At 42.2% G+C, this 20,116-nt stretch overlaps 1 protein-coding gene across 1 annotated transcript in view; it reads right to left on the reverse strand.

The window, feature by feature from the left end:
- The window catches only part of VGLL4 (vestigial-like family member 4), a 44,464-nt gene that overhangs the window by 14,982 nt on the left and 9,366 nt on the right, over positions 1-20,116 (reverse strand). The window contains exon 2 of the mRNA XM_009083645.1: positions 8,525-8,714. Coding sequence (XP_009081893.1) covers positions 8,525-8,714 — 190 coding nt within the window. The remainder of the gene's footprint in view (positions 1-8,524; positions 8,715-20,116) is intronic.

Below are 20,116 nucleotides of genomic sequence, written 5' to 3' on the forward strand. Positions count from 1 at the left end.
ATCTGGTTCGGCCACCTCCCCATAACTCTCTTCAAAGAACAACAGTAGCTCCAGTTGCCTTTGAGAAAACCTGCACAACACACTAGAAAACTGTGTAAGTAAAGATTTTTGCCAACTGTGAAGACAAAAGACATGAACATTTGGGAAGCTGGGAAAGGCTCTGCAGAGATGATGTTGTCTATCTTTAGGAGATGCTGCTACTGCAGTTTGGAAACCACCTTTTTTTGGAAAACAGTTTCAGTAAAACAGCAAAACTCAGACATACCAAAGCACACCAGAAACTACAGCTAGCAGTCAGGACCCAGAACTAAGGTTTCATTTCTAGCTCAAAAGTAAACTCTACAGAAGTCACCATAGTACCTGGGTGTTTGGGGGCACAATAACCTTCTCCCGAGACAGTCAAACAAAGCCAGGAAAGTAGAGGGAGCCTGTCAAAGCTCACAGCTGGAAAGCAAGGCAAAGGCTACTGCAAATAACTGGGATGAACAGAACAGGATCCACAAAGGCAAATCACTGCTGGAAGGGGAACTCAAAGTGTCCATGCCCAAATCTGAACTGTTTCAAGTCCTTAAGACACTTTGAATTGCTTAATGGGGAGAATGTCCAGAAAAGCAAAGGATAAAAAATGAGGTTCAAGAGACACTCCAAACTTAAGCAGGAAGAAAAATCTGACAGTATAGGGGAAGAGCGAAGAAACTTCCATGAAAACAGCTTGAAGGTCAGAGAGGTTACTGGAAAGATTCAGAGGCAGCTGTAAAGGGTTTCATTTGTACCCACTGCAGTGCCACCCAAACACCTCTGGCAGACATTTCCTCCTATGCTCTACCAAGTCACGGGCTGAGTCACATGCAGCTTTTACAATTCAGCCATATTCACATCCTTTTGAGTCAAACTTGGCACATGCACAAACCCTTTATACCAAGTCACTGGAAAATACCCTAAAAACTCTTTATGATCACACAGAGAACACTACAGGCCAACGTCAGGAGAAAATACAGCAGAGGGTCATGTCCCAGAGCAACAAGATCAGCCACATACATGTGTGCGCAACACTGCCAGGGTACGTCAGTCTGTTCTGCAGGCTCTGGGAAAACTTGGTGGTGTTGAAACTCAGTGGTGAAACCTTGCAGGACTGTCAGAGGAAATAAAAAATGGCAGTTACATTTTCTTAGAGGATTCACTGGGTTCTTCCTTACAATATTTTCTACTCTTTTATTTGGAAAAACTTTTGTTCATCACTCAGTGCCTTCCATGGAACTCTTTTTGCGAAAGTGGGTACCAGCTTAAGTCAATCTGTGGACCCCAAATTTTCACAAGTTTATGGGATTTTACTTAGCTCCATCACCTAAAAGACTGCATCAGGTTGAAGCTTAAAGTAGAGCAGGTTAATAATTTTCTTCAATTAATCACTCTTCTTTAACAACATGAGAATACCAAGTTTATTTAGTAAGAGCTTTAACAACACAAGTCCCTGAAAATAAGGTCACAGTGCTGGAATTAACTGTGCCAAATTGTCAGGAGATGGGACTATACAGCCTCCTTGTCCAGCTGCAGTGAGTCTTATGAGAAAGAGGGGAAAGGGCCTGGATCCTTAAAGCTTACAATTATGATCTCTATCCATCAGATAAAAATTGGAACAGTAGATGATGTGAAGCAGGAAAAGCTGAAAAAGTACACTAATTCACTTTCAGACAGAAATTTCAGAAATTCTCAAAAATCCCAGGCTCTTTAGGCATTTAGACTGAGAACAGTATTTAAATAACTGGTTTGAAGAAATGGGGCTTTTTCATGGAGTGCTTTATAAAAGGAATAAGCATTTCATCACAACTTGATTGAAGCTGTTTGTAATTGCTAATAAAATCTGAATTACTGAAACATCTAGCCCTATAAATACAATAACAGCTTCATTGTATATTGCACCACCAATATAGTAAAATAATGCCTTTGAAAAGCTGATAACCAAATCCACCCCAAAAGTAGCAGCTGAGTGTTTAGAGGGCACTTCTGCAGCTCAGGCACCAAGTCACCCATCACATTCTGCAATCCACAGTTTCCTCTCACAGCAGCTTCTGGTTTAAGGGAGACTTTAGTTAGAAAAGCAAAGCACAAGCAAAAAATATTTGGGGATTCTACTCCCCTCCCTCCTTTTAAAGTATTGGTTTGTGAATAATGAAAGATACTGATTAAAAATGTGACAAAGAGATTCATGAAGCATCATTCAAACAGCAAGACATAGTCATGTTCACATGGCTCACACCCATGGTACAAAATACTCCAAGAGACAAGGACTAAAGGCAGGACTGTGACAGGAACATGGAAATGGACTGTAACGTGACTGCAATGTGCAACTCCTCCGTTACTTACAGAGTACAGTACATCTGTGCCACATTAAACACTACGTGCAGCAGTAACTGGAGCATGTCAGTTCTCCCCAGATGCTCTGAAGACTGTTCTCATGGCTTACCAAACTGACCCTCTCCTTCCTCACCAGGTAACCCGTGCTAAGGTCAGTGCTGTGAACCAGGTTTAACCCATCTCCCACAGACAGCCCCAAAGGTACAGCATGGCAGGTGTAACCCATTTCCCACACAGCCCACAGGTACAGCACAGACCACTACTGTTATGTGCAAGTTCCCCTGTCCTTCAGGAACAATGCTGACATCAGGAATGAGGAGCTGCAGCTTGTATGTGGAGTTGGTGCAGGTAAGTAAGAGATGCAGAGGTGGCTTGGTGTGAGCCGAGAGGTATGGAGATGGGATCCACCCACAAGGAGATCCACCCTCACGGGATCCATCCACACAGAGCCCATCTACAGCAGGATCATTCACAGCGGGATCCACCAGCACTGTGTGTCCATCCTCGTGTGACCCACACACAGCACAGAGTGCACAGATCCCACCAGCATTCCCCACGGGCGAAGCGCTCACATCACAGAGGTCAAACCCTCCAGGCTCCACTGGCAGTGAAGCCCTTTTATTTCTCTCCTCGCTTTCTTTCGGGACAAGCCTCGCCCCCAGATCCCTGTTTGGGAATTGTGCTGCAGCCACCACCCGGCAATGCTGCAGGAAGGAGTTAAACCCGCGAGGCTGTGCCTGTGGCCCAGCAGCAGGGAGAGTGGCAGGAGGGGCCTCGGCCAGCACCGCCAGCCTGGGGAACAAAACTACGGATTCAACTAGAAATTAATGTAACGTTTTATTCCAAATCTTACCCTCACAGAGTCATTGTCTATAGCAACCGTGTCCATAACATTCTAACTCTCAAGAGCACAACTTTCTAGTAAAAGGCACATCTGTCAAACTGCAGGAAACATCTGGGAAAATGGTTAAATAGAAAGAAGTGAGATTAAACCTTTGTTTCCATGGGGTTGGGATATACATCTAGAATATGTTTGCAAAGGCTGTCGGTGCTTTTCTTGCCTCTTGCTGTCAGATTGGCGTTGAATTTCACCCCATGCAGCAATATGGTAATTCACACAATGCAAAATTTCCCTTTTACCCTGGGGTACAAATCAGCCCCATCCCTGAATGCACCAGCCCCTGGTCACCTTCCCTAAGGGGGTGATCAAACCCTGTATGGGTGCTGGGACCCCTGAGCAAATGCTAACACAGCTTTTCCCCCCACGAGGCAGCTTGGAGCCTTGCCACACTATGGAAGGGTTATGCTCCTTCACAAAAGATGGAAAATGAAAGTGGAAAACATGATATGGAAGCAGAAATCTGGAGCTGGCTAACAAACCCCTTCTGTTTGCAAGTGCAGGAGACACCTGAGCTAACATTGCCTAATTTTTCAGATACTTCACCATATACCCAAATTTTGACAGATAGGTCTTTTTGCAAAGGACTGATAAGCTATCAATCAGCTTTTAGCCCTGAAACTGTTCACAACAAACCTTCCACATGTGCTTGAACTGAAAAGGCCTGGAGTGTTTTCTGAAACTCCCTCTTGGCTAAGAACTCCTGCAAAACTCAGTGTTAAATATTAACTCAGATATGGTGGCTCTTTCTAGTCTGCCTCTGAAGGTTTAATTTAACACATTTCTTGGAAACAATTTAAGAGTAATTTTGTGTAGTGTGTGATCCTCATTAATAAATCAGAAAATACATCATTCAGACATCAGTCAAGCAATGCATGCAAGAAAAGAAAAAAAAGTAGGAAAACCAGTTTGAAACCTCCTCTGTGATCCTTTGTCCTCTAATCAACAAGAACCATGTTGTATCAGTTCCACTAGCAATACAGGAGCTCAGCTTTAGCAGGACTGCTCTGAGAGCCCCAAATGAACCCTAAAACCCTTTGAGGGCATATCTGTGCACAGAGGGCTGAGTGAAGATGCTTCACTCAGCAAATGAGACACACTTTGGGTGTTCTGAGCTGTGTGTTGGGGTTTTCTTCTAATTCCAATTTGTCACAACAAAATGACAGTGCAAACATATTTCTTAATACCACATGAAGTTTGGAACCCAAAAAGCAGCAGTTAGTAGCAAAGAACTTCTCTGACAACTCCCACACTACCTCTGCAAGCCAGTTCTGCATCTTTTCAAGCCCTGCTGGAGCTGGAACCTCTGCCACAATGTGAACCTGATTTTCTGCAGAACAATTCCACCCTGCATTCTCAGCTGGGCTCAGAGAATTGCAAGGAAGGAAGGTGACAGAGTCCTCCTCTAATAAGGAGCCTTGTTTAGGGACCAGTTCAGATCTTACTCAAAATTTATTGCTTTGAGCTACTACAAGCTGAAAGAAGACACATCTGACACTGCTCTGAGGAGGAGGTTGGATGAAATGGCCTGCTCGAACCTGAATTCTTTTATGGTCTTCGAATACAAGTCATTTTTAGGGCAGATTTTTTTAAAAAGGATGCCAGGAGAATTTCTATCACAGTGTCATTGAAATGAGGGAACACCACTGGATATTCAGGGTAAAAAAACTGGTGGTGTAGGACAGCTTCCACACTGCAGGAGCCTTATGGTGGGATTGGCATGACTCTTCAGTGTAACAATTTGAAACAGAAGAGTCTGGGTGTAGAAAGTTATGTCAGAAATCGCACATCATTTTGCATGATACACATTGAAGTGCCTCATTCACATGCAGACCTTTCTCTACTGCAAGAAAGAGCCAAATTCTAAATGACACAAACCAAGAGAAGATTACTCCTCAGAACAGCCGCAAACATTTTGCTCCCTTCTCCTTCACGGAGCACCGGAAAGCGAACTATGGAGCAAAGAGCACCTTGGACTTCAGCAAGATTAGACTAAATGCATTTCAAATAAAACATCCGAGGGACACACAGGAGAGTGTGAAACTCAAATGAAGGAATTCCATGTACCTGTCATTAGGTTTTAATTGGGGTTGGAAATACTCGTTCTTCCCAGCCAAGGAGCTTATAGATGTACACAGTCTGCATCACCACAAAAATACAGAAGCTGTGTAGGTACATGTAAGTAAGGGAGGCAGCATCACATTCAAATAAAACATCCGAGGGACACACAGGAGAGTGTGAAACTCAAATGAAGGAATTCCATGTACCTGTCATTAGGTTTTAATTGGGGTTGGAAATACTCGTTCTTCCCAGCCAAGGAGCTTATAGATGTACACAGTCTGCATCACCACAAAAATACAGAAGCTGTGTAGGTACATGTAAGTAAGGGAGGCAGCATCACAGACTGATTTTTAAAATTAATCCACACAAAGGTCCCAAGCGATATTTTATTATCCTAAAGCTGAGAATTCTCTCCTTTGAAAAACCACCTTTGATAAATTGTTCTTTGCACAGGAATTCCATTACATATTTCAGAACCCTCGTAGGCTTGCCAGGACATTTGATTCACTCTACTCCAGAGACTGTACTCCAATAGTTGCGTTTTTCCACGATAAAAGTAAACATTCCCAAGTAGGACTCACAGATGATACTACAGGGAGTTACACCTGAGCAGAGAATCTCTCAAAGCACTCAGCCTCCAAACAAAAGGCTGACGTAACTGGATTTCTAACAAAACACCCCAAGCATTTAAATGGATTAATTTCCACTGAAGCACAGTGGGTGTTGCTACCTAAGAGTTAAGATCAAATTGCTATTGAAAGGTTCTGCCATTTATAACGAACCAAGCACACAATTCTTGTCCTATTTAATTACATTTCCGACCACAAAATGCTGGTGTTAAGAGGATGAATATGCAACTGCTTCCCAGTTCTACCAGTGCCCTCACAAAGGCCCAAATGCCTGAACAAGAGCTGCTGGCAGTTATAAAGACTTCTGTCTTCCACGCACTGACTTCCAAATGAAAACGATCTGCCCATCTGGACACTGGGAATCACTAAAGGCATTCAGCCAGCAGAGCATTGATTTACACACTGCTTTGTGCAGAGATGTGCAGTCTGCAGCCCTAATATTGACCACAGCAGCTGTGCCCAGGTTTCATATCACCAACTCTTCATTCTCTGCTTTCGGGGGACTTGGTCCTGAACAGTTTAAAATAGACTCAAACTTCATCTTTATAGTCTGAATCGCAGAAATGTTTTTGATATCACCAAAGGTATCATGGCACCTAGTCTCCACGCTACACATCTCTTACAGATTTAGTTTTCTAAACTGAATGTTGTCAAACTTACACTTCTAGAACCTTCAAGTCCCTACAATAACTGCCATTATTGTGTTCCATGAAATAATTCTTTTCCCAAGCCTACTCTCTTTTCCTTTAGTGCGAACAAGTCAAGCTTCTACAACACACTTGCCATGTCCAAAACCAAGTTCTTAGGACAGTTCCACAAAGCCCGAGTAATCCATTCCTATTGTTAAACCAGAATGTCATAATCCAAAAAAAGAGGGAAAAATACAAAAAACAGAGAAAAAAAGAACTTCATGGGTGGTGGTGGCAGGAAATTGGAGTAAAATTCAGGGAATGTTTGGGAACTTTTCTGATGTATCTGAAATACACAGATATTCAGCTATTTCAGATGCATCACAATTTCAGTTTTTATAATACTCTGTTGAAAGCACATTTTCTTATGGCCAGAACAAGCTTAGAAAATAAAGGAGAAAAGAAGATGGCCCCAGAGATGTTATTTTAGGTGACAATTCATCTGCAGGAGCTGGTTTAATTGAAACAGATTAAGTCACATGAACACTGGACAGAAAACCAGTGCTTTGTATTACAAGAAGGAAAGATACACATTTTGTATACAAAGTGACAGAAAGAATCTACAGAGTAAAATCATAAAAATGTACCACACTGGAAAACACTGGATAGCTTTGACATATACCTAAGGGATCACATGAAATAACTGTGTCTTTTAGTTTTGAATCTTGGTTGCACGAGTTTGTTGGTTCAGACTTCATTATTTTTATGGCCTCCACTGTATAAAGTGTTATAATGTAGGTAACTGCCAGCTGTGTTTTATTTCATCACTAGAAAATGAGTTGAAAAAAAAAAAAATCATCAAACTTTTTCCCATAAAGTTACGTAACATTTCAAAAATGCCATAAATCTCATCAGTTGTGTCAGGCATGTATGGCACAGAAACGCAGCACACAGCGCTTGCCAACATCAGCACTCTCAGCTCCAAAGAAAGGCTATAAATAGTTAAGTTTTCAGGCGAAAGAACGAGGTATGTTGTAAATGAGAAGTCTCTCTGCTTGTGAGCTTTTATTGTTTTGCATTACTTCAGCGCTGGATTCCTGATTTGTAACAAATTCCAAGACTGCAGACTACAGGCCCAGCCTCTGACTAACACTGTGGTGATTTATTTGAGGATAAATACCTCTGTCCACATCTTATGACTGCACACAAGAGCGCGCAGCAGCGTGGAATGCGCGGAATGCCGTGAGCCAGCAGGGCCAGGCGCTCGGCTCCGGAGCTGCCCAGCACTGCCGAACCGCTCCGATCGCTTCCTCCGGGCAGGAATGAAAGGAATTCTCTGAGCCTGCACTCCGTGCCAACCAGGCTTGCACTCCCAGGAATGAGAACACAGCAAGAATGGCATTTGCTGATTGCCCAACACATGCACCTAACTCATCAACACCTTACCTGTCGGACACATTCCACATCTGACTGTCAGAGCGCCGTGCAATCCCTCCAGTAATGTTTAACAACAACTGCAGCTTGCCCAGTTGTCAAGGCAGACTACGGAGCAGCTGGCTCACAAGCTCCTGGCCTCAAAAAAATGCAAAGCACTTCTGTTTCTCCTCCTCCTGCCTCCCCACCCCCAACCGCAGAGCGCTCAGAATCGGGGGAAGTGAAAGGAGCAGATTACAAAGAACAAGTGAACAATACTTCAGAAATTGCAAGGTGAATACGTATGTTTTACTATAAATAGTTACGTTGAGCTAATTCCTGTTACTTCATGCTGTATGAAAACAAAAGAAAACAAGAAAACCCATCTAATCGCCGCAGCTTTTGTGCAAATCTTCCATACAAGCTGGAACAAAGGAAAAATCTAGCCCAAAGTTTTAGCCAGGGCATGACTGCAGCGGGCAGACAGATGCACAGCGCTACATTCCGTGTACCAGGGGCAACAGGCAGGAGACACTCACAGATGTGGATTGAACATCCGACTCATTTTGGAGACGTGGTCGTTTTCACAGTCTAGCTCCTCGTCCCCTTGGTCCATGCTGAGCTTCCTCTTGTTGGGGCTGATGGGAGGAGGCCCCGTCCGGTGGTTGGTGAGCGCAGGGGACACGGGCAGGGACTGCATTCGGGGCTCACCTCTTAGCGCTGCTTCACCTACGGGAGAATGCGAGCGAGAGTGACCACGGCAGGGAAAACAGAGGTAAAATAACATGCTTTGAAAACAGGCTTGCAGAAAAGTTTCCCCAACCTTTCCCAAACTGCACAGGCACATGGCTGTACCATAAACAAGGCATCATAAGCCACACTTTAGTGCTTTATGCTGGAACAAACAGTTGAGAAAAGGCAGCGTGAGAGGGGGCAGGTCACCCCAGATGATCTGAAAGGCTGAGCTAACGCATCTTTGCAACAGCTTTTCTGCTCAGAAGCATTCCTTCTCACGAGCTGCAATTCCAGCATGGGCTTTGATTACCTCACTCTGCAAAGCACGAGTATTCGCAGTGAAATGAGCTTTGTTCCTTTTCTTATGGTTGTGGTTATAAATTCCAGGGCTACAGTTCACATTTATGCCAAACATTCAAGATCTAAAACTGAATAAACGTTCAGATTCTTAGATGACTCCTTTTATAAAAAGCTGTCCAAAACAAGCTTGTCTAGTGTATAACTATGCAAGGGAAAAATTAGGGAAAAAATTGAAACTTGCTGATGCAAGTTTTAAGTATGTCCTCAAATGTCCTTCTCTATACTTTTAAGCTATGTTTGGAGCCATGATCAAAAGAGCACAATTCTTCAGCACAGGAATCACAACGTTTCAATTGGATAATGCTAATTTTCAACTGGGCAGAGTGGTGGTAGACTCTAAGTTTTTATATCATCTAACACTTAGCAGAAAAGGCCATTCACAGGATATGGGAGCTGTGTCTAAATAATTGCAGCAGTGATAGAGTTGGCTGTGCATAAACACGTTGACATATCATTAGTAATCAGGCATGAAAGTGTGACCACAGTGCTTTTCCCACTTCAATTAAATGCCTCACTACATGTATAGCCTGAAGCACAGGGCTGCACTTCACAGCAGTCATGGACTTTACTGGAACTCACATCCTTACAGCCACAGGTCATATTTAGACCTCATAGGGATTTCAAGATGTTTAAAAAAATGCTTTCTGGGGCTCCATCAGGGGCTTGGAGAGGAGCTAAATTAGCCAGGGCTACCCATTCTGGTAAGATCCCTGAAATAGCTGCTTTTGCTAGAGTTTAGAATTTGTATTTTTCCTACACTGCCAGAAGCATTTTGTTTTCTGCACAGCCATAATTTCCAGACCTAAAATTAGGATCGTTAACTCCATCTACAGTGCTGAGGTACCTGACAATGGAAATCTTTGTATGCCACCACACATTTTCACATCATCATGGAGGCAGATGATTTATAAAATGCTGCCCTAATTCCACACGGACAAATACTATTTTGTTGGAAAAAGAAGGAGTGAGGAGAAAACCTCCTGAATGTTTACCAGTAAAAATAAGCATTCTGCCAATTTAGTCAGCATAATATAAACTAGCAAATATACACTGACCTATAATACACCACAAGCCATGATTTCTATTAGACTCTGGCACCAAATCTAAATAGGAACTTTCCATCTCAGCTCTAAATAGCAAAAACTGCGCCATGCTGCAAATGCTCTAGGACAGGCATTCAGACCCTCTCCTGTTCCTCACAACCGAAAGTGCTAACTGGGAAGCCCCCACAACCACTTCACTGTCCCGAGAGAGGCTTTTAGCAAAACAACCTCTCATAGGAAATAGTTTCAGATCAGTAAATTTCTGCATTTTTTTCTTCAGCCTTTGTATTTTGCCAGTAGAAACCTCTACTCCACCTATTTAGTGTTCACATTCTACATTTTAGAACCAAACGACATCATACCAGTTCCTCTCTGTGAGGAATATCCCTCACTTCTATCTGAAAGAAAGTAAGTCAATACCAATGTCAAAAGATTAAACTTTCACCACCTGAGGCTGGAGATACTGTCCTCCCACCCCTGCGCAATCACTCTGCTCCCTGCAGGATCTCCAATCCCTTCTGAAGACTCAAACACAAAATGCCATTACAACAATTACAAATTCCATGTAGGCACCTAACTCCTACTGACTTCTGAGCAACTCCTGACAGGAACACAGGCAATTTAAATATCCATGTAAAGCTAACTTGGGTGTTTACAAAAGACAAAGATGTCTAGACGTTGTTCAATTCAGTAAATTAGAAACTTCTCCTTTCCCCCTCAAACAGCAGTTAGGAACCTGATTGGCTCAACGGGATTACCTCAACGGGATTTGTTTAAAAAAAAATAAAATTCCATTTCCTATATGTATGGTAACAACAGCATTTACATATTAACATCCAAATTGAGTAGAAAATCTGGTTAAAATTCTATTGCTATTGTATGCTGGAAGAAACCTACTTTAAAGAAGTTTAGCAACATACCAGAATCTGAGCAGTACCACAAGGCCATTTGGCCAAAATTAATCCAATTAACAAAACTCTGAACAGGTCAGAGCAGTGAGTCTCTTGCAGGACAGACTGGCAGACACTGATGAGAGGGTTTGAGTGGCCAGTGCTCAGCGTCTTGTACAGCCTATCCTGCCTACACCAGGCAACAGAGAACAATGTCAAACTAGAGTCCAGACAACAGGGTAAGATTAGGAGGAAAATCTCTCTGCATTGTTCATGAGAATAAATTGCATAATCATGTACTGTATTTGTACTGCACCAGGAGTTCTCATGAAGCCTGGAAGTCTGATTAGAGCTAAAACTGCTTTTTATTTAATAAAATGGTGACTATTTTGCCACTACTCTCCTCCTTACCAAACTTGAATTTAAACCAGAGAGGCAGAAACCACAGAGGAGACTACTGCCCCAAACACTGGTTTATGGACTAGATTTGTCTCCCCCAGCTGACCACACTCCATGGAAACCAGACTCACATCACACAGCTGGCAAGACAACACTCTGATAAAACAACTGTGTTTTATAAAATTCCCCAAGTCCAAACTCCAGTCTTCAAAATTCATTACTGTGACGGCTTGTGTCTGCCCTGCAACTGAGAGCAGAGATAGCAAACACATTTATTGTGCCTCTCATAATGCTCCTCTTTGTCCCAGTCAGCAGCTGGTGTAAGGCACTCCAGATCTGCTGCTTTCAGATAGTTCTACTTACAACTATTCATACTAGTCCCTTTTTTTTTTCTCCTCTCTTTTTTTATTTAAACTGTTAGGCAACATGATAAAGCACAGACAAGCTAAACAAAGATAACACCGTGACGTAGTGTCTGCCTATAGAGCAGCACTGCAGCTCTGCTCTCAGTTGACAGAAGTCCATGCAGTCAGCAAGAATGTTCTTTATTTTAACCACTTATGAGCCTAAACTGAAAGTGGTACAAATTAACACATGCAAACTAAATGTTTGTCAAACCAGCATGGCTCTTTTCAGTCATACACACCACCAGGATTGTAAACAGTGGATCTTCAACTGTGTTTGCCTTTCTCTGGCAGTTCAGTCAGCTGTGTCTGTGTCCCTACAGAAACGTCCACGCAATACAAACATCATAACAGCAAAAGTCATGTTTTTACAAGTGTGGATTTGATAGCAAGACACCAGAGAAGTCTTAAATATGTCTGAGAACTCCAGGAGTTACCAAAGACTGGAAAAAAAAATACACACTATTTTGGCAGCTAGCTTCCTTCCTGACCCAGCAACTCAGTATGGGCTGCACTGAGACAGGGCTACTATATCCTATCCCCCCTCCCAATTTCCTCTCTCCCGCTGGCCACTATTAATGCATAAAGTCTGAACATTAATTACAATCCAGAAATGAAAGGCTTTGTCTTTCTAGCTGAAGATTGACATGATACAGACCTTGAGACAGACTGAAATAAAACTCCTTAAAAGCAAATTCCAGCACTGCCCTTGCCCATTTTATTTTTCTGTTCTGCATCTGATAAATGGATTTATCCACAAGAGTAAATTCCTGACAAGTTTATTAACTTCGGGAAAAAAAAAACACAAATTCCTCAGTTGTGGTGTTTGCCATCAGGGTCCTTACATTTAAGGTCTTGGATTGAATTAACATGACCTCAGGCCACTGAATTAATAAAATCATGGGCAAGAGCACTTAACAGACTTTAATTAACAGGCATTACCTTTAATTACATCTTCTAATACCTGCAGACAAACTCTCATTAGTAAAAGGAGTTGCCTCATGTTTCTTAGGGCCAGACTTTCCCAGAAATGGTAGTACATGGAGATCTTCAAGGGCAGTTTTCTCTACTGATTCAAGACCAAAGTTTAGCCCTTGTGACACATGAAACACTTACTGCTGAAAAGCTAAGACAGTCACAAAAGCCATCTGTATGTGCAAAGGATACTCCACAATGAAAGTCCTTTTATTTTCTATTCCTATATTTTAACAATCATGAGATTAAATTGCAAATAGATTGGAATGAATCAAATTGGAATTAATTTATAAACCATTGCATGTTTTCTTCCACTATCCCAAACACAAAAGTCATTCTGTGCCAACATAAATTGGGATAAATGGCATAAAAATTCCAATTCATGCACACACACAAAAAAATAAATCACATGATTTGAGATATCAAATACCAAGCAGGAAGGTCACCACAAATTACTCAATTCAACAAGTCATCAAAACAAGTTATCAAAACAGCAGAATCACAACACAGCACCACAGAATCAATGTGCAGATGTTGCCAGCTGTCTGGTTTGGGTGTCACTCCACAGCATACTGTACAGCGTAAGAGGATTGATATCCCTGAAACTGGGAAATTCCCCAGAAATTCAATCTGTGTGAAACAGACTACAGACAATTCTAGAAGTGTGTAATTTGAGGCAGATTTGCTTCCCTTGCTTGACCAAAGACAACAAATTAATCTGTTCAGACTCCTCAGAAGGAAATCTTTGGTTCATAAGACATCGTAAGCAGTCACAAATAGTATTATTTCTATAACTGCTGAACATCTTTATAACCTCCACTCAGACAAACAAAACCCCTTGTGTGAAATCACCATTTAGTACCACTACATTATTTCTGGATTGCAGCTTCTACAAAAGATATGATTTAAGCTGAGCTCAAATAAGACTTAATTCTGAGCAGTAGTATGTCACACACTGTAAATAAACTCACAGTAGTCTGTGTTTCCTTTAGAGTGCATTAAACAGGCCTATCTGGAGAGCATAATAAACCAGCAAGCCACAGGAACAACAAAAAATTTAGTATTAATGGCAACAGCCTAATCAAAAAACGCTGCTATGAAATCAGATCTTGGAAATAATTGTTATTATAATTGATAGATTTCTTTCAGCAGCCAACGTACTGATTCACTTATCTGACACATATTTTACTGACTTTCTGGTATGATAACAAAGAGCTAATTTAGGAAACCAGAAAGTCACATACACATGTACAAAAAAATTGGCAAAAGCCTGTTCTCCTCCGTTTACAAAACATATGAAAAGCACTTACTCCTGGAAGCAAGCTCTGGCTACCACTGTGCAGAGATTTGTATGCCAGAAAACCCATGGCCAAAACCAAACTACAGTGATTAAACTGACTATTCTGTCCTAGCTCCTCTGTCTGACCGTGCCTGCCAATGAGGGACACATTATGCTCGACTTTACAGGCAAGAACACAAAGCAGTGACCTCTGCATCCAATCACCTCCACCCACTTTTCCTCCCCTTTCAAGCAAAAGCCTGCACAAAGGAGCCAGGATTCAGGTGCAGCAGTGTCACTTCCAGCCTGCAGGCAGAGTCACCTGAGCATCCTCTCAAAAACACATGTTGTTAATCAGAGCTGAGCAGCACAGGTTAGAGCAGATTTACACTTAATAGGCCTTCAAACTTTAGTGTCTGGTTATATACCAAACACTAAATTGCAACAGGCAGAAAATGGCAAATTTGCCCCCTCAAAGCTAACTGTAACTCTATTTGCCCCTTCAAATGTACTGTGAAAAACCAACTACCTCATCTTATAATTCTCTCATCACATTGTAAAAGCATAGCTGTACAAAATAGCATTGCATGCTCTGTTACATCAATTGACTTGTATGGGTAACTGTCTCAGCTCTACAAACTACTTCACGAACATATAAAAGAAGTATCTGCTGACCACTTAAACAAAAAACTCCCTCCACTCTGCTAACCAGGTACAAACTGAGGAAGTCTTGGTACGTGGGGAAGAATTGGTAGCATGGAAAGCAGAAGGGCAGCAGATATGCCACAAAGAAAGCAGGACGGGATAGATTTTAATGCTTTGGTCTGGCAGAGCTCCTTAATGTTTCCTCTGTCAAACCACAAGTTTCACACCTCAACAGTTGTGACTGTGGGCTGTGTTCAGTTGCAACCCAACAATGAACTCAGGCTTGGGTCTAACTGTAGATCATGAGATCACTTCATTTATTTGCAGATCTCCCTTTAAGATAATGTCCCGTTTAGGTAACTCTTACAAAACTCTGAAAAAAAATGTTCCTTTCTTCTGCTTAGAGTACCAGTACTTAAGTAAACTATGGCTGAAATAAGATTCCAATTATCTGGCAGGCAAGATTTAAATGTAATCAATGCTAAACTACACTAATCTCCAGATGAATAGCACCAGGGTTGTCTACAATAGTTGTTAACATCAATGTCAAGAAAGGATTTCCACTGTGTTGGAGACAGAGGATGGGTTTTTGCTCAGGAAGTAGGGTTGCTCCCCAGAGCACACCTTTCTGAGCCTTTTTGCCAGTTCTCCCAGGAAAAACCTGTATCAACCATTTAAAGTCAGTTAAGAGGGACTAAAAATTAACACAGTCCTAACTTTATGTTTGCTCAGTGCATTACAGAGGCTCACAGAGAAGGCAAGCTCTGTGCTGAGCCCAGCCACCGAGTACAGCCCAGAGCAGGAGGCAGCAAAAGCCTCACTACGGTGTGTTCTTGGGCCACCTTGTACTGCCTTGCCCTGCCAAGCCAGACATGCTCTGGCACATGAGCAAAACCTCAGATAACTACAGAATAGTGGGCAGATACAGAGACACTGTCACTGTCTGGGGAGCCTCGTCCTGTGACTTCACATGGCCAGGTGTGCATGGGCCTTCAGGTAAAGGCCCTGACAGCCAACGTCCCCGTATACAACTGCCAACAGAGCACCACCAGCCCCATGCTGGATGCTTCAAACCTGACAGGAGTACCTTGCTGAAGCACCTGAAGAACAACTGCCAAACCCCTCGGACTAATTGTACTTCCTATGTAGCAGGCTGCAGATTCCTTTTATTTGGTGGAGAACAGTGTGACCCAACAAGGGCATCCCACACAGAGGAGGAGAGAAAAGAGAAAGGAAGACAAAAGGAGAAGTATCATTTACATTTTCTGCAGAAAACAGTACATTTCACATTCATCTGTTTGCTTAGTAAACATGGCATTCATATTTACTGGGCAGCAAAATGATACATGATCTATTTAACTCCCACAGTGCATTGATAAGCAGCTCTGGTGCATCACTACACCACACTACACATAGTGACACTGAAATTCAGTCACTGCAGTTCCTTCAGTGAGAGGTAATGTTTTCTCCTCTGTGCAGCTGAAATCTCTAAAGGTTCTAGGCAAGTGTCTGTGGACTAGCTCCATAAAGAAAGATGAGACACTGCCATTTCCACCTAGTAACCTGGCTGTGATGCTCATGGGACACACACATGAGAAAGCAGGCAACAAACACCAGTCTGATGGTTACAGTAATCCTAAGAGAGAAAATAGTTCCAGAATATGTGATGAAAACTATCATCGTGAAAAGTTTAAATCATAACCATATCATCAGGATTCAGCTCCCTTTGACTTATTTGCAAAACAATTATACAGCATTGTCTCACATTTCAGGGAAGTGGGTTTTAAAAGTTGGCAAATAAGATTTACTTTTACCAATGTGATAATGTGATTAGAAATGCTAAAACAGTATCAATAAAAAACTGCGAATGAAATAGAATTAAGGCAACATGTTGAAGATGTTCCTTTCCAGAACGATGGTGGTTTCAGATCTAGGTGTTCTTTCCTTTGTCACCCAGCTAAATGACTTACTGTGTTACATAAAAGACAGCAAAGCTAAACTGATCAAAGACCAGCCTGTCTTTCGGCAGGAACAATCAAAGCTAGAAGACCTGCCATCTATTTCAAAAGTAAATCAAAGTCACAGCAAGGTCACAATAGAAGAAGTTGTCAGACTGGGGGCTTAAGCAGTATTCCAGTGTACTAAATCATACCCTACAACTATATTTTCATGCTGTGGCAAAGAGACAAATAGGAAATTAAATTTGTGAAAGCTAAAATTTGAATAATTTCTCCTGTTCACGGACAGTAATGTAGGTGCTCAGGTCTGAAATGCCTCCTTCTGCTCCAATGCCTGGTATTTCATGGATATGATCCTGCAGCACAAATTAAGCTCTATTGCACTGGGATATGAGCACAGTCAGTATGTTCTACAGCAACCATGCTTAAAACATTAACTCTGAGATGCTCATTGGTAATGGGGTCACATTAAATTAGACCAAATACATTGTGCACTGTTTCCTTTGTAAGGATTTGAAGCAAAGGTTAAAAAAAAATTCTACTTATTTAAACTGGAGCCTATTTTTTTTGAAGGATACAAGCTTTTAGTGTGGTTTACTATAAACATGCTCTGAACACCTTTACTCACATTATTTTCCTTCACTACATGTGGAAAAATTCAGAGCATCAAGAAAATGAGCTTTCTAAAAGAGCTGTGAAATCTGATATTGTACTTTCAAGCAATGTGGGTTTTTTTATTTCCATTTTATTTTTCCCCAAATTCCTTACCTGGAAGGCAGAATGGCCTCAAGAGAGGACAGAAGTGCTTTAAAACACAAACACAAGCAAATGTACTCAAAATGTCAGCACAAGATATGCACAGGTGGGTGGCTCCCCGTGGATTTGGAATAAAGTAGGGTGGCTGCTCAGAGCACTGTGCTGGGTGCAAACCCTGCAAAGCTTAGTGCCCAGTTCCCTCACAGGATCCCTATGAGTAGCATAGAAGTGACCACATTCTCTTCCTAAACTGAGGTGAAATGAGCAAACTACATTTGGTCCAGTGAACAGAGGAAAAATTTCCATTTCCATTTTGGTTTTGCTACCTGATGGCAGCCTGTGGGAGAGGACCCCTCTGTGTGAGGGACACAGAGCCCCTTCAGCCAGGCTGGACAGAGTATCGAAGACTTTAATCCACGAAGCCTCAGAACAATTCCAACCCATCTCCCACAAAGAATCCATTGTAGAGAACAAAATCCCTTTGTCCTTCAAAATGGGCTCCAAAATCCCTTCGACAGAGGGAAAGCAAGAGAGCAGTGACAACTGTGCAGGGCAGTCAGCACTCTGAATCCAACAGCAAACCACAGGAGCCATTCAGATGAAAACAAGATCATCTTTTGACTATGCTCTTTACATGGAAAATGAGGAGGACGTGTCAGCTTGCCAGTTCCTTATGTGCAGGGTTTCATTGTAGCTGAGGGCAGCAGGCTGAGATACAACCCAGCCACTGCCTCAGCCAGTAGAAGAGAATGAATTCAGCTCATCACAGCCACTACAAGGGTGGATAATATAGGGCCTTCAACCCACTGGTTTGTATTATTCTAAGACACAACTCAACAGTCTCCCTCAGATGTTGCTCACATGTAGTGCCTTAGTAACCAAGAACTTGTGAAGGTTTCTTCTTCTAGAACAGCCCAGAGAACAAGTGTGGCTCATGAGATGAAAGGAAAGGATATCATATAATTTCTCCAGGGTGCTGGTATAAAGAAACATACATTAAAAATGTAAAATATCACCACTGTACCTAAAATGTTTGTCTGCCAAAACAAACAGAACAGGCACACACCACCACTAAGGAAAAAGATAAAATTAATCTTGTGCTTTTGACATAGCAGTTTTTAATCTTGGGTTCCTGACATGCAACTAAGATGAATAGTTTTATTGGGGAAAAAAATTGCTATGGAGAGATCTACAGAAAAATTTTAGCCAACCACATAGTACTAGAGCTTGAAAACCGTTGTTCCATTAGAAGATTCTGCTGTGAAAAACCTGGTACCAGAGAACATTACTAATTCCTCCCCAGAAGGACTGAAGGCAGTGGGTCTGGATTGACCCTCCCACCCAGTCCAACAGTCAGCACTGCTGCATGGTGGCTGAGATTTCCAGAGGGATAAAAGGCAGCAGCCTCACAGTGCCAGGGGATGGATGGGAGCACTGTGTAACTCAGAGCTGGGCTGTTTATTTCACAAGGATGGTGGTTTAGGGGGCCAAGTTGCAGGGTCACTTAAAATCAATGTTCTCTCCAAGGGGAGGCTAAGGCACAGAAGATAGAGGGAGGGATTGTGTTTGCTACCAAGAAATTACATGCTGCCTGGGCAGCCTTTCTCACAGTTTTCTGGGCACTGAGGGCAGGTTTTCCACAACTCTTGGAAAAGCAAGGAACAAGCAGAGATTCGTATTTTTGAAGTGATCTTGAGAGTCATGGATGAGTCCTTAGCTGAATCTCCCTTCTGATTAACTTAACTCCAGGTTCCTTGTCTATTTATTTCAAAGCTACAGAAGCAACTCATTTCTGGCAAAAGACAGCAAAGACAGGGAAGTGCAGATGGGTTGACAAAATGAAGGTAACAAAAAATGTCACTTGTGTGTCTATGACCCACCACTCACATCATACTATCTCCACAGGGTCCAGAAATTAAACCTCTCACTGCATTACTCTATCAGTCCCCAATCAATTATCTGTCAAATCCTTCCCCCTCCTCCTTGAATGACATACATCCTAAACATTTCTAGAGCTCATGCGAAAGATGTTCCACCCCATAACTAAGCAGACACTCTTAAATACCACAGTGAAGTTTTTCATGGAGCCAAACAGGAATTTTGGGGGCAGTGAGACACTGCGTCAATTAAAAAGTCTGGAAGCAGTGCTTCAGGTTATTATATATGGGATATCAGCTTGCCTGTTGCTAGCTGTGCATTGCACAGTCACAGTTGGACTATTCGTTGAAGTTTCTTATCCCAATTCATCTTCTGAAGAGAACGGAACAATTAACTGCCAGCATCCATGGGCACATTCCTCGCCGCAACTCCTGTGGAGGTCCTGTGACTTAGGCAGGGGAAGTTTTTCCATCCCACTGTTGTCTGTAAGGGTTTCTTCCTTCTATCAGCTAAAAAGACTCAACTACTTCCACTGAAAGAAATTTCATCATCTTAGTTTAGATGAGCTCCACTACAGCTGAACCACAGTCACAGTATTTCAGTCCAAAAGCTCCCGTTCCTCCATGACTGCTGAGCACGAAGGAAGCAGCTAATCAACACGGCATCAGCCTAAGCTTCAGTTTTTATCTGCTTAGCTGATTAATTACCATTTTTATTTGCACATCTCAAAACAAACATGTAAAAGCACTCTTTGTTTACTAACAGGCCACAGTAAGGCTCAGCAGCTAGAGCAAAATATTGCAATTGAG

Source organism: Acanthisitta chloris, unplaced genomic scaffold (assembly GCF_000695815.1).
Source record: "Acanthisitta chloris isolate BGI_N310 unplaced genomic scaffold, ASM69581v1 scaffold23481, whole genome shotgun sequence".
Classification (NCBI taxonomy): domain Eukaryota; kingdom Metazoa; phylum Chordata; class Aves; order Passeriformes; family Acanthisittidae; genus Acanthisitta; species Acanthisitta chloris.